At 43.8% G+C, this 22,421-nt stretch overlaps 1 protein-coding gene across 6 annotated transcripts in view; it reads right to left on the bottom strand.

Annotated features, from left to right (window-relative positions):
- Positions 1 to 4,573: 4,573 nt before the first annotated feature.
- LOC121614598 (disco-interacting protein 2 homolog C) overlaps positions 4,574 to 22,421 on the bottom strand; it is a 197,020-nt gene continuing 179,172 nt past the window's right edge. For 4 of the 6 annotated variants that reach the window (XM_041948562.1, XM_041948561.1, XM_041948566.1 and 1 more), the window contains exons 27-38: positions 21,152 to 21,263; positions 20,884 to 20,993; positions 18,440 to 18,570; positions 17,403 to 17,571; positions 17,100 to 17,270; positions 15,019 to 15,048; positions 12,288 to 12,349; positions 9,635 to 9,692; positions 9,477 to 9,551; positions 8,678 to 8,852; positions 8,150 to 8,273; positions 4,574 to 7,100 (exon numbers count right to left, since the gene is read on the bottom strand). In XM_041948562.1, the coding sequence (XP_041804496.1) occupies positions 6,848 to 7,100; positions 8,150 to 8,273; positions 8,678 to 8,852; positions 9,477 to 9,551; positions 9,635 to 9,692; positions 12,288 to 12,349; positions 15,019 to 15,048; positions 17,100 to 17,270; positions 17,403 to 17,571; positions 18,440 to 18,570; positions 20,884 to 20,993; positions 21,152 to 21,263 (1,470 nt within the window). In that variant the 3' untranslated portion in view covers positions 4,574 to 6,847. The remainder of the gene's footprint in view (positions 7,101 to 8,149; positions 8,274 to 8,677; positions 8,853 to 9,476; positions 9,552 to 9,634; positions 9,693 to 12,287; positions 12,350 to 15,018; positions 15,049 to 17,099; positions 17,271 to 17,402; positions 17,572 to 18,439; positions 18,571 to 20,883; positions 20,994 to 21,151; positions 21,264 to 22,421) is intronic. The other 2 variants (XM_041948564.1, XM_041948563.1) reach the window with 1 other exon arrangement.

Below are 22,421 nucleotides of genomic sequence, written 5' to 3' on the forward strand. Positions count from 1 at the left end.
GAGTTTTCTCTGCGCTGGATGTCAAGTGTCGGTGGTCTGTAAATATGGTGCTTGGAATCTTTTGTTTTCTAAAGGGGCAATGTAATTGCCAGTTTTTGATTTCTTCCTTTTGAAGTGTGACACTTTTAAAGTTTGTCGACTGTTTCCTCAGTTATGAAGATTGACTGAACGGAGGAAAACGCTTCAGTTACTCTGTACAGACGCATCGCTTTTTTTACACACAGGCTGCTGTTCATCAGTTTGAGCTTCTGTTGACATGTGACAAATAAAATACCGTAAGTTCTCGCATAGTGGGCAGTAAAGAGGGAACCAAGTGCTGCTGCTTCTTTTTGCTGGAATGGAAACTCGACCCTTCCTTCGTCAGCTCAGGTGGCGTACCTGTGCTGACTGTGTGCAAACACTGCGTACTGACTGTGTGCAGTATGTGCCGTTAGTACAGAAGACGTCCAGTTATTCCGGCTTCTGCGCCGACAGGAAGTGGTCCGGCACACGAGCCGGCAGACGTCTGTCGAACAGTGACGGAGCAAAACAAAATGTTTCTTAAAGAAAAAGATTCTGACATCTTCCTGCAGCTGTGTCCCAGTTCTTTCCTACACACTAACTCAATCAAGGATCTACGACAAGAAATCAACATGCGAGACGATACGGGGCCGAGATGATGCAGCTGCCACTGAACCGGAACAATGACAGAAACCTCACCGTCAGCATTACTGATTGCAGATGAATCTAACCAACAGTTAGTTTGTTTATTTTGTAAAATAGTGAAAATGTCACGCGAGCCCAGACACACCTTCTGACTACTTCTTCGTCTGTGCAGCAGCCAAAGGCAAACACGCAGTCGCCATGTCCGCTCGATAGATCATTTATTTGATTTGTCAGTTATCAAAACCAGTTGGTTTGCTGCTGGTTTCAGCTCTGCCTGCACAAACACTTTGCAGAGGTTTGGCTCTTTCGCAGTGAAGATGCTCTACACACTCGAGACTTGCTCAGAATTTGTGTGAAGTCTGGAATTGGGACATTTTTATAATCTTTCCTTTTACTCGGAAGCTTTTATTGTGAAATGTCACAGGAAGGTATTGTTCTTATTGTCAACAAATAGGACAAAGAGAAACATTGATTTTCTCCTTTTACTGTCAGAAAGGGTTTTAGAGGTTTGGAGGATCCGTTCATTGATGGGTTTTGGTGTTTTAATTGGATTTGATCATTCCTGCAGCCCGCCATCAGAGAATTTACGGTCGCCGTCGTTCCAGACGTTCGCTCCCTGGTCTCCGGGTCTTTCTTTGGAAACTCGTTTAAGTGCATCACTTTAAGACGTAACACGTTGTACGGTTCAGCTGTTTGGCTCGTCTGTCCTCACCCAGCGTGCAGCTGCAGCTCGCGTTAAGTGTTTGATCTGATCTGAGCTCTTTATTCTCTCCTCTGCAGGCTTCAGGTCAGACTTCCTGTTTTCGTCATCATTGCACTACATGTAAATACGACTCTGTCAGTATCTCCCCCCTCCTGTTATAGCAGTTCTCTTCTCTGTGTTCTCAGCGATCTGGATGACTGTTAGCTATAGTTTTGTACAATGTACAACCGTTCTCATGTCGGCTGCGGCGTCTGTTCGCTGCGAGGTTTGTGTCATTCTCAGTGTTTCCGGTTTTGGTCCACTGTTTCATTTTAATCACCTTCGACGAGTTTTTAACTGACCCATAAACGCATGTTCTCCCAAACCGACACACGTGTTGAAGGTGACACACACACACACACACACACGTTTTCTTCCACTGTTTTTATATTCGTCCATCCAGCCGTAAAGATTTCAGTGTGAAAAGTTTTTTTTTTCTCCTTATGTGGAAAACCTTTTGATGTCATTCCAGTTTGTATCTCTGGTTTTTAACTGCATGAGTAAAAGGTGTGTGTGTATCTGCAGCTCCTTTTCTTTCTGTTTTTCTTTTTTTCTCCTCATGTAAGAAAAGACGTAGTTGCACTCCCTCAGAGAAATGCAATATGACAATGACGAGTTGGGTTTTTTTTGTATTTTCTGGAACTTCAGTCGAGCTAAATCACATCTTTTGCCGTTTTCAGCTCGTGAAAGTGAGTAAATCGATCAGATTGTCGCCCATAATCAGACTTTTCACTGTTCTTATTCCAGAGTGTTTGAGTTCATCATACTGTACGAGTACTACATGAAATCCTGCTTGTACTTAGAGAGTATTTATGTACTTGTGACTGGAATAAAAGCAGCGTGAAGGTTTCTTTGTTCTCACCTCCTGTAGGTCATCTTCTGTTCTGTCCATATGTAAACTATTAATTGTGGCTTAACATTTTCTATGCTCCTGGCTTTTTTTTTTGATGCTTTAGCTAGCAATATGTACATAAATATATTCTATGTGCTAACATGGAGGAAATAAATGTATCAACGAGTTCCCGTGTTTTTGTTGTTTTTGATGACCCAGCTTAATATCAGCCAGTCTTTCTGCAAAAGTTTCGTATTCTGAGATCAATAATCTTCAACTTTACCGGACAATAAAATGTGAACGCTCAGAGACCGTTTCTCTCTTCACTCAGCTGGATGTTACTCTTGCAGGTAGTTTTGGTTTTGATGTTCTTCATGCACAAAACTGAAGAAAGATATTTAACAGGTGTAACAGGAACGGCTCTTTCCAGAAGCACGACTCCAGTTACTCTGGATGATGATTACATGGAACTACTTTCTTACCAAGAACAGTAGTTCTTGAAGAAACTGCTGACAGAAGCAACCAGGAGACGTTTCTGGAAAGACTCCGAACCTGGACGAAGAAAAACCAGAACTACCTGCATGACAAGATGCGACTACAGGTGAGACAGAATGTCTTTCTCGCTTTGAAAACGGCGTGAGCGAACGGCGATAAAACTTGTTTTGTTAGTGTCAGTGGGCCATTATTTTACACTGTCAAACCCTCAAAGGAGCACAGACTAATCGTCAATGATCCGTTTAAAACCTAAATAAAAACAGAATGAAATCATTTCCAGACAAACTGAGTTTCCTGAAGTGTTCCTGAGTCCAGGTATTAATCTCTTTATCCAATCACGTGTTGACAAAGTGTTGAACCTCGCTCCATCCTCGCTGTGAACCACTGAGCCTTTCAATCATGATGCTATCACCTGTTACCAATCAGCCTGTTTACCTGTGGAATGATCCAAACAGGTGTTTTTGGAGCGTTCCACATCTTTTCCAGTCTTTTGTTGCTCCTGTCACAAAGTGTTTGAAACGTGTTGCTGCATCAGATTCAGAATAAGCAGATATTTACAGAAATCAATGAAGCAAATGGTGTCAGACATCAAATATATTGACTTTGTGCTGTTTTCAGGTCAGTATATGTTAGAAAGGATTAACAAGTTATCACATTCTGTTGCAGGATATGTACAGTAATTAGAGCATATAGAGGCAGTGATTACTAAAGTGTTTTTCTGTATTTGTCTCATTGTCAACAAATCCCATGAAAAGCCCGAAACCAAACACACACAGCCTGATAGATCTTCTTCCTCTGAGCCACAGAGCTCCATTATTGTCCAGAAACTACTAAAAACACATCAGTGAGCCTCACTGTTAGTCTGTCTGACATGTTCCTTCATCACCATGAACACACACACTGACTGTTCTGACTCAGTCCCACACACACACCGTCCTGCTGCCACAAACACTCACTACAGCACCCAGTGTGGATTAATCCGCCGCTGAAAATAGTCCCCAACAGATGCTCTATTTCCTCCCGTCTGCTGAAATTTCATGAGGGACATTACGGAGACTTTCTTCAAAATAAAACTGAATATTTGAGAACAGTTTTTAAAGATCGTCAGTGGGAACTAATGAAGTTTGAGCTGAGAGCCACGGACAGGAAGTCAGAATGTAATGAGAGCAGAGACACATTAGTGGATTTGTTGATAATAAGAAAAAGTGTTAATGGCATGTTGTCACTTAAATAAGCCTGTTATATGGAATTAAAAAAAATAAGTTATTTTGCTAGTTTGATTAATAAGGTAAGTGCTTCAACTGGTCCACAGTATAGGACAGTCACTAACAGGCTGCAGCTGCTTATTAAAGAGGCCTTGTTATGCTCATTTTCAGGGTCATAGTTTTATGGACTACAACAGCTTTACACGCTTTATTTTTCCTCATACTCTGCATTCTGCACCACCGTCGATCGTTTTAGACTTTTCGGACGCTCCTGCGTAATACGCCCCTCAGTCACATCAATCAATCGATCACCAAAACAGTCTGATCGGATAATGAATTGACCGATTGTTTCATCCTCCAGCTTGTTGCACATTAGCTGCAATTTTTCAATCTAAACTTCAACAACTTGTTTAAACTGACAGTGAGTTTGGATCACAGATGCAAATTTAAATTTGCCAGCTGGGACATTTTGGGAGCTGAGTGTAAAAGAAGTGACAGATTCAAGCACAGTGCGACATTATAACGCTGCACAGTACGCACTACACTTATTAAACCTACTTCAGACCCATTTGTTCAACAATCACTGTGAATAAATGCACCAACATCCCGTTTTTACTGTCAAAATTGTTGAAATATTTATTTAATTGAAAGACTTTGTCAACTCAAATAAGACATTTTTAAAACCATTAAAAAAAACATACTGGGGGAAACATACATTTTGCTGCTAAAAGAAAGAGAAACAAACAAATGTGAAGAAAGTGCTTTTCTCCTCGTGTGTTCAAAGTATGACATTCTCGCCCAAGAAGCTTCAACCTCCCGCCGTCGTAGTCCCGTGACCTTTGACCTCTCCGCGGCTCTGTAATGACTTAAAGGGTGTGTGGTAAAACGGCTTCGCCTTCTGCTTCCTGGTTCAGTCTTTATTCCTGTCGTGACATCACTGTTTGAGCCCTGATTGATCTGTAAAAATACGAAGGACTTCTGACTCTGGTATTTACAATAGTAGCGGCCGCTCGCCTACCTGCCTTTACGAGGATTCACCTGCTCAGAGAAGATAATCCAGTACTGCTGCCGGTCTGTTTGAGTTTCAGTCAGGAGAGGCTGAATGATGGCGGACGAATTAAAATGATTCCTGTTTGTTTCAGGAAAGCTGTTTGTTCCCTGATAATCGTGACGCATGAAGAGTTCTGATCCAAAGTGAGAAACTCGTGTCAGAGGCTTGTTTTTTTTATGTGTTGTTGTAATTCCTCTTTGTCACCACTGGAGGTCAGCAAAGGTCCTGGATCAGCTTACGATCTGTGCACTTATTATCCTCAGTTTTCCCCCGAATTCAGTAATGTAATCGTTTGGCTATTCCTCAAAATTAATCATTTGTGTCCTGAAATGTATAAGTATGATCTCTCTGTGGACCACAACATTTCAGTTTGATCCTGAACTCAGAGACAGCAGATCGAGATAGTTTGGCTGCTGCACACAGAAAAGGGTTTTAAAAGTTTAAACACTTTAAAGAGGGTCCAGAGCTGCAAATCCTCATCTCGTTTTCATTGAACCCCAAAGTATGCTTGGTTTTATGTGCATTTTGAGTTCAGCTAAAAAGCACCAGTGAGAATTTTGAGGGAGTGATTTCTAATTTAAGGGCACGTATGACTCATTTTAAAGAACCACGCACCAAAAAAAATCTGTTTGGAGCAAAAAGGTCAAAACTTTTACAGACTTAATAAATAAAAGTTCAAATTCGGTTCAGAACTCTTCATGTGGAATAAAAGTCGTCAAAGCTGATTTTCCATCTGACGGACTGAAACATTTCAGACCAACAAGCAGGTAAAAAGCATCGAGTGTCAAACTGCGTCTGTCTGCTGGGAACCCATCTTCACTCATCTGTCCATAGAATCTATAATCATATATTTCTATTTTCCATAATGTTTGATAAGAGTGTGTTTCACTCCAGATAATACAATGCTTTTTTGTTTTTTTTATATTAGCAAATATTCAAGAGCAAAACATTCTTGAACGTCTCGTCATATACTTCTAAAAGAGGAACAAAATAAATTAAATCAGCTTCTTTTTGTACATACTTACATGATATGAATTTCTGTATTGTTTTGCTTCAGTCGAAGCGTGTTTGTACGGAAAAATAAACAGTTAAAGGCTTCAGCTGTTAGCACACTGAGCTCCCGCTGAGACGGGACGACGGTTCAGAAAATAACATGGAATAAAAAAAACGCAACACGCTTACAAAAAGAAAAGAAGCTAACGTGAAGCTAACGTGAAGTACCTCATCGTAAAACTGAAGGACTCAGACCCCCACCCTCGTATCAAAACGTATCTCGCTCTTTGTAATGGTTGACATCGTAAAAACGGAAAATATCGTTTTTTTGCCACAGTTTGTAAATATTCTTTTCAAAAAATAGCCTAAACTTTTTCGAGGACAAGTTAAAATACAAACGAAAAAAGCTAAAACAAGCGACTTCAGCAAATACTTAACAGGAAAATATAGAGCGAGCCACACGTAGTTTAAACTTCCAGATCGCTACGTCAACGATTGTCCTCTCCCACCGTCTCCGGCGGCCAGATTGCCTCTTTTCAGTAAACCATCGGCACAAATGGGGTCTTTCTTGCCCTGGATGTGGGTTGGCTGCACTTCCTCTCAAGCTGAGTACGAGTCTCCTCAGCCTGAAGGCTAAAAACCTAAATAACCACCTAACCACCTGATTCTGGGAGCTAGCTGACAGCGGTACATAGCCTGGGAGTAAGTGCTGCCTGAGAGACGAAAGTCAGGGCTAAAAGGCTCCACTTTCACCCCTTGTGCCACAAACTCAGCCTCAGGCTCCGTTTTTTTTTTTTTTTTAAATTTTCAGTCTCAGGAGCAGCCCGTCTTTGCATCCTCCTAAATAATCCTTCATCCACCTCCACATCGGCCACTAGGGGGCGCTACATGTTGTAGGCCACATAGATGGGGTCCAATTGGTCAGCCAGGAAGCCGTCGCGTAGGTGCATGCGCTGCTTCTCGCCGCGGGAGTTGATGGGGATGACGCCGATGTCGACCACCACCACCACGCCCACGATGAGGTAATGCTCCTCCAGCACCACGTTGGTGACCAGGGGGACCAGGTCCAGGGCCTCCTGCTCCGAGCCGTCCAGCTCCACCACCACCACCAGCAGGTTGGTCCACGTGAACACCGCGCTGGAGGCACAGAAGAAGAAGAAGAAACAAGGTGATACATATCCCTCCAGCATCTCGCAGGGTTTGGTGATAATTGGAGCCTAAAATGAGTCAATTTTCAACAAAATGTAACAAATTTTTGTCCATTTTGTTGTTACAAAGTTATTTATGTAGTAAAATTTAAGGTAGTATTTCATAACTGTAAATCTATAACTAAAATAAAATTTGAAGTCCTTTCACCCTTATCCCTGAATTCGGTCTTAAAGGTAACCTTGTTTCCCAAAAATTTGAAATGGTTCAGTTTCGTTAACTTAAAAATGGAGACGTTCGGTCAGAGTGATGCACAGTCTGGGTACAAAGAGCTGTGCCAAGAAATAAAACCTTCCAACCAGAGTTAGTCTTTCATCCATCCTTTAGCTACGCCTGCTAGCGAAAGAGGCAAGGGTCAATATCTAACTAACAAACAAACTAACCAAGTAACACTTGCACATGTATGGCGTATTAGTTACTGTTCATACACGTGGAGGTATTTCCTCACTTTGATCCATCTTTGCTGCACCAGTGGTGACACCCACGTGACACAGATACAGGAAATGATTCCTTATGTGCATTAATTTGTTCGTTTGTGAACAGTCTGTGATACTGGCGTTTAAACTTGTGCATGCATGGGTCTGGAACGGCTACGTCTAGGTCTACGTCGGGTCAATCACATGGCTGACACATAGAGACGGAGAGCCAGTCGCACTAACATTCACACCTATGGACAGTTTTAAAGTGGCCAATCATCCTAACCTGCAGGTCTTTGGCCTGTGAGAGGAAACCTAGGTTTGACCTCGCAAATAAGGACGCTCATGTTCGCAGTCAGTTCAGAAAATGAAAGAAGTGTGGACAGTAAGTGACCCAGTTGTTGCAGGTCAGCCCCCTGACCCTGCAGCAACTATTAAAAACACTGGTCACAATTAAAGCTGTTAAAAATGAATCAGTTCCAACAAACGGCATCATTGTTTTCGCCATGTGGTGAATTTCGTGTCTCGTTCACGGGTCACTGTCAGCTCGCGGCTGTTTCTCACCACTCTGTGATGCTCTTGTGTGTCCTGATGACGGAGGTCTCGATGTCGATGGGGTGGTAACGCATCCCTCTCAGCTCCATGGCTTCCTCCAGAGCACCGACCACGTACAGGGCGTCATGGCGCTCTGCGCGCACACACACACACATGCAAACACACCCCCAGAGAGTCAAATCAGTGCCGTCAACCAGAGATCTAGAACTACTCATCCAAGCCTTGACCTCTGCAGCGCTCTTTGCTTCTGTTCTCGTGCAGCCCGGGTGCTCCTGCAGAACGCTGCAGAACGTCCCGCTAACTAAGCTAACCTCAGACCCCCACATCACCCGATGCTTGCCTCCCTTCACCGGCTCCACATAGAGTACAGAACTGATCTCAAGATGCTGGTTATCACATACGAAGCCCCACAAGGTCTCACTCGGAACTGCTGCATCCCTGCTCCACCTGTCGGCTCACCCAAACAAGGTCTCTTATTGATACGCAAGTGTCCCCCCCCCGGCAGGTATTCACAGGACATTTCGGCGGCGCCCTCACCTCCGCTGGCGTCCGTCAGCTCGGTCCGGCGGAGGAAGCCCAGGTATCCGGTCCGAGCCCACACGGTCTGCGTGTCTCCGAAGCTGAGTCTGGAGTTGAAGTGGTCCGACTGCAGCGCCTCGTCGCCGTAGACGGTGAAGTAACCGCTGGCGTTGTGACCGCTGTGCACCCAGATCTGCAAACACACCGCCAGCTGTTACACCGCCCGGAGCCGTCTTCAATAAGTAGAATGTAATAAAGGGAAACTGACTGCTGCCGACGACGGATTATTATTTTACTTTTCAGATTATTTTCTTTTAAGAAACTTGAAAATTGCTGTTTAAAATGTTATTTTCTGTTAAAATATTCCCTCCAGACATGTTTTAAGATGCAAATAAATGAATAATCATTTGTGTCTACGATGTTTTTTCCACAAAAAAAAAAAATTATCTTGTTAAAGTCCTTAAAATTTAATTCAAGCTCAAACATCCAACTGAAGGAACAAAAGGAAAAACACATTTTTGAGTGGAGGCGGCTTTAAAGAATAACAAACGACGATTGCCTTAATTTGACTGTTCAGTGATTCGTTTTATTTTCTGAAATATTAAGAAATAGTTCGGAAACATTGAATTTGTGATTTCCACAGTTACATTCGAATCACTTCGATCACATCAAAGTTCCTTTCGTGGTACGACAGCAAGCACCGAGTGTGTTTCTGTCAGGTTTCCCACGTTCATTTAAGACGATGGAATAAGGCAGCAGGTTAGGAGGCTTCTTCTGCTCTCCGTAGTGACACACAGTGATTTGTTGAAACCCAAACCTCGCCCAGATGTGACTCTCCCATTGGTCCCTTGGTCTCTGGGTTGGCGATGATGATCCGGACCCCCGGCAGGATCTGTTCCGAGAGCAGAGACAGAACATCGGCATCGGCGTTTCAGCTCTTTTTTTAACGGGAGGAGAGACAAAGGAAAAGCTCACCTTCCCAGACTCCATGAGGGGCAGACTGTGTGGTGACCCCCGCTCCACGAGTCTGACCCTGCGGAGAAAACCAAGAGCTGCAGTCTGTAAACTGAACTGTTACAGGCACGAAGCGAACAGAAAAGACACTCCGGCATTTATGTTCTGCTTATAGAAACTGTAAATATTCAGTCTGTTCTTCCGAATTTTCTTTAAAACACCTGCAATTTGTTTCACCTCTTTAAAAACGTGTTCTATTCCAGTGGTCCCCAACCTTTTCTGTACCATGGCCCAGTTTAATGTCTGACAATATTTACAGTCTAAAGGTGTAGCAGATAAAAACAAAATAAAATGATAAGATGGGCATTAAAAACTGTGGTATTTTCTCTTTAATAGTAATAATAACAATAATAATGAACGTAAATCCACTTTTTAATCATGTCAAGAGGACCTGGCTGCAGGCTGGCACTGTCAGGCACCTCCTGTTTTTCAAATTATGGGAAAAAACAAAATAATGGAAAAGATTTTTTCTTTCTGTGCGGCCCAGTACCAAATGACCCACGGGTTGGGGATCAATGCTCTATTCTAGTCATTTTTGCAGTTTTTTGACAGATCTCTGTAATCTGGGACGAAATAACAAAGAATGCTGCACAAAAACAACAATTATACCTTCGCTCTGACCACTGAAGGCTAAAAAAACCTGTTGATCCTCAAAGGAAGCTGACAGAAGTGGTTGGTCAGATTAGAAACAGGGAACATGAAGCGTCTCTGGGAGAAACAGCAGTGATTACATGTACTCGTGCGCACTGACAGTCATATTTATACGCAGCAGGACTGAACAGCCTCGCTGCTTCCTGTACTGGGACTCCTCTGGAGGGAAGCGGCCGTAATGATCTGCTGGATCAGAGAACGGGAAACTTTCCCGGACACACTGGGAAGCTTCTGGGACCAGTAGCAGCAGCTGACTGTCTTCAAATTTACATTTCGCACACAGTCTCAACCGTGAGCTGGAGTCGTTCCTTTTAATCCCACCGGACCACCTTGTCAGGAGATACTCGAATAAATTGAAGTCTCGCTCGTCCTCCCGGACTTGTTGTCCGTCTCTGTTGCCTGGAAACTGACAATGTTTCGCCAACTCGAGACGTGAAATCTGACACTAATGTTGAGCCCTCGCGGCGATTTTTAAGCCTCTGCTTGGCTCACAGAGTCAGACTTCTCCTCTGAGCCAAAACTCTGGCAAAACAAATTCTGGAGACTCCTGAGTCGCTATTTATGGTGTCACCCAGCATGAAATGTGACTCAGACTGGGTTTGATGGGTTTTAAGTGCGTCTTCATCAGACTGGAGGTGTTTTAGAGGAAGCGCAGGGGAGACAGCCGGGGTGTCAAGCTGAGACGCCTCAAATCATCATCTTGTCTCGAGGAAACTTTCAGCTTCTCATTATATTCAAGCTTTTCACAATCAGCCGGGAGAGCTGCTTCTTAGCTGCAGAGCCAGCGGTGCATTAGGATAAGCATCTTTCCCGAGCGCTTTATTTATTCTGGGAGTGTTCGCTGAGCTGCGTGCTCTCATTCACAAACGTCCCGCTGCTTCACATTCAGCCGCCCGGTGGAGGCCGCAACGGGCCCGAATCCCACAGCAACAAACGGCGAGTGCTGCAGCACAGAATACATCTACTGTCTGAGCGAGAGAGGGCCGGAAACAGATGGCTGTGGGGTGACATTTCACTCCAGGACGTTATTACTGAGCTTATCTGAGCATAAAAATCCAAAAACATTTACGCAAATAAAATAGAGTTAAAATGCAGTTTCTGATTTTATTCTAAAGGTAATTAATAAGGCTTGCCTTCTAAAAGCAGCTTGTTGTTTAAATGTGTTTATATGAAGGCCAAATTGGAAACAGTTCTGTAGTTTCCTATCATTTCCAACAAAGGAATTTGTATATGATAAATAAAATTCGCAGGAAGGACAATGGAGACAGTGTTCAAGTGAGTTATTTCAACAGGGAAGACTAAAAATGTCCAATAATAAATAAACTGTAACGGATATTTAGTTGAACAGAGTTCATTTTTCAAGGAATTTCCTCTGGAAATTAACATGCACTTTAAAATTCAATAATCAATAACTGTCTTTTTCCTTCAGACTACAGAATAAAATGAAGCATCACAGACTTGTCTTGAATCTCGGGAGTTTTGACCAGTTGGTGGCGCTGGATGAATCATTAGGAGTCAGCGTCTTTGTTCCACGACTAATTCTGAAGAAAACACATCCAACAGCTGCTACTGATGTTTCAGTCTGAACAAGCAGCAACCTGCAGGGCTGAAAAACGAAGCCAACGTGGAAGCTCCAAAAACTGCAGTTCCTCAAATGGCCACATGAGGCTGGCTCCAAAAGTGAGTCAATCCCCATCGACCCCCATATTAAAATGTCCAACTTTAGAAACAAAAGGTGAAAAGAGGATAATGTTTTCAGCTTCCAGTGACTGTACACCATCTAGTAGTGTGTGTTAGCCACCAAAACATGATTTATCATCCTGAAGAGACTTAAAATCATGCAGTGGCTGATATATCTCTGTTTTGACTGGTTTCATCCTGAAAAGCATCGACTTAGATCAGTTTCCCACGTCTCTGTAACAAAGCAGTGTATAAGTTGTTCAGCGTGGCTCTTTGAACTCACCTGTCGTGGCGTAGCGCTCTCATGTCAACATACACAGTCGTGGGGTCGGGTCCTGAGGTGCCCTGAGAAACACCGACGACAACAGTTAACACTGCAGGGTCACACGATGTCCTTTTATACAACGGCTACCAGGGTACAACTGCATGACAAACTTCTTCTACCACTGCAACTACTTCTACTGCTACCAGGACGCGGTGGATGCTGCCGCTCGTGCATGAGTGCTCTCAGAGACAAGCTTTCCCTTCACAGCAGAGGGAAAAGCTTTGAGAGCCGAACCTCTACGACATCTACTGAACGACGGGGGAGGACAATGGGAGCGGCAGCGGTGGGATGATTTTACGAAGGAATCAGCAAAAACGAAACACAGATTGAAATGAAAGCAAATATATCCCAACATTTAAAAACAAGGCTTTCTAAAATCAGATTCCACTTGATCGACATGCAAATGAAAAGCCACAATGAAGTCTTTTAGAGGAAAGAAAAGAGGGACAGAAAGATGGAGGAAAGAGGTGGTGATGACGTGTGATCTGAAAACATACATCCACATGAGGAATGATCTGACCTCTGTCGGGTCTGCATGTGTTATCAGCTAAATCTGCTCAATGTGAGGAAATTCTGAAGAACAAGAAAGAGATAAAGACCCCCGCTCCGACCTCTCTTCCTCCACCATCCCTCCCGTCCACTTTGCTCTCTCGGGGGTGATTCTGGATTAAAGCCTTCGCAGAGGGAAGCTACACAGAGCCCACCACCGGACACACCGCGGCATGCTGGGAGTCAGAAGCCCACACCCACAGCACGAAATGGCAGCATCTTCTCCACGAGGCAGCTAAATACACAACTTCTCTACTTCTGAAACTCCACCAGAAGAAGAAGATTTAGCAAAATGTTTTTGCAAAGTGTTTGTAACATACGGACCAATGGTGGACAAGTGGTCTGAGAAGTTTCTGTGGACTCTCTGTTACAACTGAAACTATTGTAAGTGGCCGGTCACACCAGGAAGTAGCACCACAACATGTCCACGTCCTTGCAGGTGGTGCTGAATGTTTCTCACCACCGCCTGTTTGTTTGTTTAAGCCCGTCGACTACCCTCTCATGGACTGCCGACCCAAAGGTCAGAGCACTCTGACGATTTATATTCCCGTATGCAGGGGTGCACATAACTTACTTTAGTCAGGTACTCAGGTGAGTATCTGGAGATGGTAGTTTGGTGGTTACCCCATACATGGCGTGGACTTAAAGAACACAATCTTCATCACTGTCCTCCTCTTCAGCTTCCTGCATGGTGGATGATGAAGATGCTCCTCTCAGTCCCTGGTTGAGTCTCAGATCCACAGCTCCATCCACAGGTCAACGCTGGCTTTGTGTCACATGTCTCTGTGGCATCAGGGCCGAGAGACGGGTGACGGACCAGATCTGGACTGGAGGATCTCCTCTCACGTGCTGCATTGCTCAAAGGCAGCGGAAGAGACAGTTTAACCACCTTGCCAGTGGCGTGCACAGACTTTTTGAAGGGCAGGGGCAACAAGGACTTCACTTGAGCACCCGTTTTGGCGTCCAAGAGGGCACTTAAATGCGCGTTTTGGTGTCCAAGAGGGCACTTTAGCGCGTGTTTTGGCTCCCAAGAGGGCACTTTAATGCGAGTTTTGGCTCCCAGGGGGCACTTTAGCACGTGTTTTGGCGTGCTGGCTTTCAGCGCATCCATTCTGTCTCAGTGGAGCCTCTGTCTTTTTGGAAACTGGTTTTTGTGATGTCCTTGATCCATCAAAGAGCAGCTCACAAAATTCAGCAGGGTGCAGCTTTGCTCTTAACTCTCCACGCTAAAAGTTGGTGCAAAGCTCTGCATTATCCGTGTTCCTCCTTCACGTCAATGTGCACCTCCAACATTCAGCATCGGCCGACAGAGGACGAGTCTGTTCAGCCTTATGAACCGTTGTCTTCCTCTTCTGTTGAGTTTTATGGCGGTTGGCATACACAAATGTTGCACTACTGCCATCTGCTGGGTTGTAACAGCTTCACAGTGTTTGCAGTGTCCACCACAGTGATCCCATTTACCAAACTGTCCATTTTAAAAAAACGACCCAGTTCAGCTGCTGCCTGGGTCACAAAAACTGGATGTTACACATTTCTGGCTTTTGTCACGTATGTGCACCCCCCCGCCAAACACTGTTGAACAGAAAACATCTTAAATGATTTTGCTTTACTACATGCATTCTTCGTCCTTGTCAAAACCTGGCACCTACGGTACCCGCAATGCAACTCAACCACCTACAGTTTGTTCTGATATTGGAGAGTGTTATGCTAGTAGCTGACGTAGCTTCAGCCTCAGACGGATGAGGAGCAGCTACAGAGTCTGGTAAACTCACTTCTGTCTAACTGCACACCAACAGATCTGTTTCATTCTCAGACCTGAACTTTTCAAGCGCAACTGACGCTGGTTTGCAGTTGGTCAATGGTGCATTATTTCATGCTGGTGCGACCAGGCCCCAGCTGTTATGAATCCAAACTGACGACACCTCCCGTCATCTGTGAAGGCGCAAGCTGCAAACCTTCCACAGACACCTTTCAACCCTAGCGGGAGTATTGGAAACTCAAAATCTACGTTTTCAGTGGAGTAATCCTAAAAAACTTTTATCTAAAGCCAGCTGATGAGTGATGTGCTGACAAGCAGTGGGGTGGAGGTGGTGGTGGTTGGGGGGGGGGGGGGGGGGGGGGGTTGATGATGGTTCCCTACCTGGTCGGCAAGCTTTCCCAGCCTGTGAGGCTACAGCAGCAAAGAGGGGCGTAGGAGGAGAGGAGGAGGTCAGGAGGAGGAGGGAGGGTGGAGACAAAACCCAGTATGAGATATGTGGGTGGGGTTATGATGAAAACAAGGAGGGAGGAGGGAAGGAAGAAAAATGTCAAAACGGAAAACTCAAAGGAACAAAACAAGCAGTCAGAACTGAAAAAAATGTTCAGGCAAATGTTAGTTTAGTCATTTAAAGTGCTAGAAATAGTTAATAGCTAAAGTTAATTTAAGTTACAGAGTAATATTAGTTGTTTTAGTGTGAACTGACCTTTAATTCAAGTCATGAGCCATGCAGTTAATAATCGCTGTTCTGTACAACGACGATGTTCTGCCGATTCAGTGACTAAGTTATGTCAAAGATCTGTCATATTTCAAAATTCTTTATATATACTTGAATGTATTTACCATTAAACCTTTAAAATGGTCAGCAATGTTTTAATTTAACAGAAACTTGGAAATGAAGTGAATTATCTTCAAGTTTTTCTTTGAGCTTAAGGAGAGCAAAGGGGAAAACTTTACGTGTGAACTTGGGGAACAATCAGATTTGATCCCCTTAAGGTTGCAAATCATAGCTGAAATGTAAGAGCGATGATCAGCTTGAAATGGGAGGATGAAGCTGAAGCTGAGAGACATGCGGAGACAACGCTGAATGTCTCATAAATTGGTTTGTTTGGATGGAAGACAGCAGAAGAAGAGAATGATGGTGGCTTCAAATTGGTTGTATATTCCGATGACTGAGGTTGTTAGCTCTCTGAACCTGTAACCTAATCACCCACTGACATTTCACTGTTGCTGGCTTCACACCAGCAGCTTAACAGATGCATTTGACCACTGTTGCATTGACATCCATTCATTTTTTTTACACTTCAAAGCCAGAGATGAACAGTGTGCAAGTGCCCACGAGTTGTGAAATCAGTCAGCTGATTAACGCTGTAAACTTTCAATGCAGAGCAAATCAAGACAGCCAGTTAAAAGGTTTCTCTGTTTCAGCAGCGATGGACTAACCTGCAACCCTCAAACTGTAGGGTATGAAAACCCATTTACTTTACATTTCACCTGTTTGGCGTCGTACTCCGAATCAGACAAGAAGATGGGTATCAGCTTCATCTCTGTGCGTCTAATACAGAGATATGTTAGCGCAAAGATGGGAAGCAGGAGGAAACCGTTAACCTCCATCAAAACAGAAAACTGACGCCTTCCAATGACTCTACACAGTCTTTTCACAATTTGAATCTTGTCATCAAGCAAGCTGGTTACCAGTGCACTAAAAAGCACTGAGAACTGGACCTGCGTGATGCTACATCAGCGCTACCAGGTGCCAAAAACCAATCATCATATAAAGACTTCTGAATGATTGTATTTCATAAATACTGGTACATCTTACGAAGGGCTAAGTTATCATACAAATACTGAAATAGTTCCAGTCTGTGATCTTACTTCTTGTCTCCTTTTAGAGGAGCACAAAAGCTTTGGAGCTGTAGAAAGGTGCATTTTTCACTTTGAGAGCTAAGTTAGCTGTTAGCCTGTATCTCTGCACTGGAGGCGTAGAGACATACTGATGTCCATCTGTTCATCTGACTCTGGATAAGAGAGCAAACAATTTCTTGCACCTTGCAGACGATACAATGCACTCTACAACAAAACTCCTAAAAGCTGGATGCACAAGAATAAAGACAATCACAACATCCTGGTCGTCCTTTCTAAGCTACGTGCAGCTTATGTCTTTACCAGAGCACGACACAGCTACTGTGCTTTTGACTGCAGTTTACCTTTGAGGCTATTTGACGTTTAGCAAAATGCCGGCTAACAAAGAGCTCAGCTCCAGCTAACTTCTACACATAAGCAAAACAAGCAGCTGTGTCAACATCAGCTTCTCGTGTCATAAAGAACGAAAGCAGCTAGTTTCTCAAACGTGAATGCAGAATTTCAGACGTGAATCCAGCCACAAGGTCACACCAAGACATGTCCTCAGTCTCTGCCAAAAAGCGACCGGTAAGCAGTGGAGCAAAGAGGCGAGTGGGACCGACCTGCAGGCAGATTGCCAGGTTGACCCTGCAGCCGAAGGAGGTGCTGACGGCTCGAGGGTGGAGTCCCAGGTCTTTGAAGAGTTTGGAGAAGGACTGTGTCAGGGCTGTCCTGGGACGCTCCTCCGCTACAACCACGCAGGTCCTCACCCGAGACAAGTCCAACCCTCGAGACTGAAGGGGACAACAAGGAGAATGAAAGGTTGTCTCATCCATCAGATATTTGTTTCTTAGCCTCATCTGGTTTCTTGTTAGTTAAATTCACAACATGTTAAGCACACAGTAGAAATGCTCCACCCTCTTCACCTTCAGAGAGTCGGTCTGCAGACCGAGGCCTTTGGTGCAGAGCTCCATGACGCTGTAGGAACAGAAAGTGTCTCGGACTTTGTACTGACTGACGGCCGACAGCCAGAGAGCCGGGTTCACCTCCAGCTCGGACGGAGGGATCAGGATGGACTGGTGACCTGAGTACACACTGCAGAGGGAAACCAGACAAGAGACGAGCTGAGTGTGGAGGCGTTACGTTGGGGTACTGATGAAAATAATTCTTCAAGAACACCCAGCGGAAAAGGTTTCAGTGGCTTTCAGTGCAGCTAGCTGACTATGTAACATGTGCTACAGTCTAGACCAGGGGTCGGGAACCTTTTTGGCTGAAAGAGCCATGAACACCACATATTTTTGAATGAAATTCTAGGAGAGCCATACAATATGTTTAAAACTAAAAATACAAGTAAATGTGTGCATTTTATGTAATTTCAACACTTTTAAAGTACAATAAGTCTCTGAATTCTTTTTAAAACATTGTTATGCTGTTGCTAATTAATGATGAGTTAGCTGACAGCGGGATTAACGACAAGCCGTAGTGCGCCCCTTTGCGCATGCGCACATCGACCGCTATTTTGGAAAAAAATACGGCAGCCTCACTTAAACAATGCCTGTCACTACCCGATCTGCGTTGCCTCATCTGCGTTGCCTTTGTGATTGATGGATAGATAGATAAATAGATAGACACAACGACATGTATGTTTGCCACTTTCCCACTTTCTAGTCGCTGGCTCGCGCGTGCGCAAAGGATTTGTCTGCGAGCCAGATGCGGCCGTCAAAAGAGCCACATCTGGCTTGCGAGCAATTGGTTCCCGACCCCTGGTCTAGACAAACACACCAAGTGTAAGCCTGTACAGCCTTCTAGTAAAGTATAGAAACTTTTGAAGCATCTTCTAAACAAACAGTCAAAAGATGAATGTGTGAAAGGTGCTCTTCAGACTTCCTCTTTGACCTGCCTTCACCCCTTCATTCCGCATCCACCCTCCCTGACCGGAGCGGATATTTAAAACAGAGCTGACCTGCAAAGGCACCAGAGGACGAAGCCCAGGCCACAGTACGGGTCCAGGCAGATGGCGACCTCCCTGGACGGGTAAAGCTCGCACTGCAGCTTGATGGAGCGGCAGAAGGCACTGGTGGCTGTGTGAGACATCTGAACAGTGGACACATACACGCCTCTCAGTAAAGGTTCAGTCATTAACGCCTGTTCATGCAAGTAGTGGATCATTTTTTCTGTGATGCAACTTCTGCAAACAAATAATGACTCCAGGTTACTGTAGCTAAACATGATTAACTAGAAATATATCCACAGATATGAGGAGGAGATATGAGGAGGCTCTGCAGCAGAGACCAGGTGAATTGACCTCCTTGTTTCACTGACTGATTTGCTCATTAAGAACACTGATTAAACATAATGGACAGGAAATCCTCTTGGCTGATCAGTGTTTGTCAAAGCGTTCATTAATGAGGCTTCTGTGTTTTTGTTAATGGTGATGATGATGCAAAATGACGTGCGGACATATGGACTGATATTATTCTAACCCAGATACAGCGGTATCGGCATATATGTCGTCTGATAAGCAACAGCTGCAACTGAAGAAGTTTATTTTACAGTCAATAAAAAATCCTGCTCTGTACATTCAGCATCTTGTTTAAAAAGTAGAAAAGAAGAAAATTGCATTGTAGTGTTGTTGTGCTCTAGTTCCTAGTTTTCGAGTCAAACACTGATTTCCTGTTTGCATCTTGATAAAGGCTGCTGGTCTGTGAACGCACCAGGAACAATAATAGAAAAACAGTCTGTGATATATTGTCTTTTATAGATATATTTGAATGTTGTCTTTTTGTGTACAGAACCAAAACAGTTCACATTTGAGGGAACAGCACCTCATGACTGAGGTTACAATCCAAGAAAACGTCTAAATTCCAACATAAAAAGCAAGTAAAAGCAGTCAAAGGTGAGATTTACCCTGATAAGAGATGAACCAACGCTCCGGTTTCCCTCATGTGTAACAGAGAAATTAATATCTGAGCTGAAATGTGGAGCTTCGTCTATCTTCAGTCTTCTCTAATTTACAGTTATCTCAGGTCGTTACAGGTGAGACTAATAACTGATAAAATGTCGTCCTGACTCTGAATATTAACAGATCGCAGAGAGGAGGTCAGATCAGGACCTTGATCTGGTTTAATCTGTTAAATCTGGGTCCAACTAATAGATCAAAGTGAGTGTTCTCATTTCACAATGTTTCTGTTAAAAGTGGGACATACAGCTTTTACCTGAAGTCCATTTTCTGTCTGTTTTTTTTTTTACATTTTTAGCTGTCAGCTTTTTTCTCAGTCTTCTAGTGTCATTTTATGCAGGTAGTTTCCCTCCTGAGAGAATTCCTGATGCTGCTTACGTTTCTTTTTATTGTCTGGAAGCAGATGAATGGCCTCCATCAGCTCTGTGAGCCAACAGAAACAAAAGGCTTGAACATGGATGGATCAGAGACCAAACAAGAAAAGGTCTTGTTTAAAAGAAGTTGGCTTCAGTGGATTCAAACACACAAACACACACACACAGACGAATGGTGGTACAGAAACAATGAGCTGAGTACAGGATGCAGCTTTGTTTTGCTGCAGCAGGAATCAATAGACGCTTTAATCTTTAAAATGTCACGACCGTCTCTCTGCACACCTCCAACACTCCACCGCCGAATGAAGTGTTTTACTGAATATATGCAGAAACGTGTCAGCGCTCATGACGGTGATGATGCAGGCGTCTCCTTCCAGTGTTACAGCTTTCAAATGTTGACCTTTAATCAGTGTTAATCAAGCAATCAATCAGTCCTAATTCTTCAAATGTCAAAACATAAATAGGCTGATGTCAAAATCAGACCCGATGTGACATTTCACTTACAGTGGACTTGAAGTTTATGCTATGCTAGCTGGAGTTGTGATCTTTACACAACAAAAAAAACAAAAACAAAAAAACAAAAACACAGAATGCATTAAAAATCAAGACTTTAAGAATATTTGGGTAAATAAAGTTCAGTAACAGTCACGGTGTTACCCAAAAAAAGAGTTCCCTGAGCTAAATGCTCATGTTAGAATGCTTGCTAATATTAAAACTAGTTAGCCTGCAGGGTAGCAACTTTAAGATACCACATGCTAATTTATAGCATGTAACATTAAGAATGCTAATGGTAGCATGCCGTCAGAATGTTTAACATGTTATAAATTCCTCCTGAACAACATGTTAGCATATTGCTAGTATACTGTTATGTGAACATATTAGCAAGCTATGTTAGCATTAATTTCATATCCAAACTACAGTAAGAACCAGCTCTCGACATGTAATTAGCTGACATCCAAGTCGTACCTCAGACACTTATGGAAGTTTCTGAAAACTGAAGAAATGACGCCTCATGGACTAAAAATGTGCATCATTAAGACTGTGTAAAAACTGGACAGGTGTGTGTGTGTTTACCTTGACTCCAGCGAGCATGCCGGTGGTGGAGACACTGAAGTCCAGGTAGGCCAGGGTGTCGGGATTGGACGGTTTATACAGCAGAGGAGGTTTCTTCTTTGGCAAATCGTCTAAAAGGAAAAGCGAGCTGGTTCCATCAGTGTCGCTTTAAAATTCAGCACATGTGCAGTAAACGACCAATTACAGCCCTTCGGAATTATGACTTTTTTATTTCTTTGTTGAATTTTTTACTTTTTAAAGCACAGATTGTTGTTATCCGTGTGCGTACCTGTGTCCAGGACAGGAGGCCAGGTCCGGACGTCCACGGCGGCCGACGCTTCCTTCGACCTCAGCAGTTTACAGATGAGCTGCGTGGTCATCACACACACCGAGCGGCTCACCTGCACGATCCAGAACGGACAGCTTGAATCTGACAAAACGCTTCAGCGGGCAAGATTACGTCACATCCTGTTATCCAACAGCGTGGAATGCGCCTTTAAATCGGCCCCTGAAACTGTTGAATTCCACCACTGGCGAGTGCGGCTCTGACCTCCCACATCGCCTCCTGCCAGCTCTTAAAAGATGAACGAGGCTCGTTGTTATTCACAGCTCACATTCATTCATTCACTTATTTTCCCAGACCGCTGGCCAGTTTCCTGGCTTCCTCGAGCTGTCGAATCCTTTGCCCCTTCACTCCATCTTTCTGTTTACTTATGACTTTTTGTCTATCCTCTCACGCTTTGACGTGCTGAACGATAAAAGCGAGGTTACAGTGTCCCGATTATCCATCATTTAGGACTTGGATTAAACTGATGAAACTCACTTTTTCCAGATTGCATTTCATCCAGGTGCCACCTAATACAGCATCAGTGTCGCCACGATGAATGACTTTGAATAAATCGACCGTGTGCTTGTGCAAAGATTATCTGAAACATTTTTCAGGGGGGGATCTGCATCGTACATGTTAAACAGTTTTGGTTTTTCTATTCATTTTCATTTCTTTAATGCTAATACTCAGGATAAGCTTTAGGGCAGGGGTCGGGAACCTTTTTGGCTGAGAGAGCCATGAACACCACATATTTTTGAATGAAATTCCAGGAGAGCCATACAATATGTTTAAAACTAAAAATACAAGTAGGATATTTCGATGCAAATGCAGCATGTATAATATAAAGCGGCGTGTGTCGACGTGCCGCTTTATATTTGACCGCTTCATAGATGCAATTTTATCATTGCATATTAGACACACCACAGAACCAGCTTTCTCCACAAAGGCAAATTCTACTACTTTTCTTTTAGCCATCTTCTCAGAAGCGTGTCAAAAATTAGTTAGCTGACAGCGGGATTAACGACGAGCCGTAGTGCGCCCCTTTGCGCATGCGCACATTGACCGCTATTTTCGACAGCAAAATACGGCAGCCTCACTTAAACAGTGCCTGTCACTACCCGATCTGCGTTGCCTCATCTGCGTTTCCTTTGTGATTGATGGATAGATAGATAAATAGATAGACACAACGACATGTATGTTTGCCACTTTCCCACTGAAATGACTGCGAACC

Source organism: Chelmon rostratus, chromosome 12, assembly GCF_017976325.1.
Source record: "Chelmon rostratus isolate fCheRos1 chromosome 12, fCheRos1.pri, whole genome shotgun sequence".
Classification (NCBI taxonomy): Eukaryota; Metazoa; Chordata; class Actinopteri; order Chaetodontiformes; family Chaetodontidae; genus Chelmon; species Chelmon rostratus.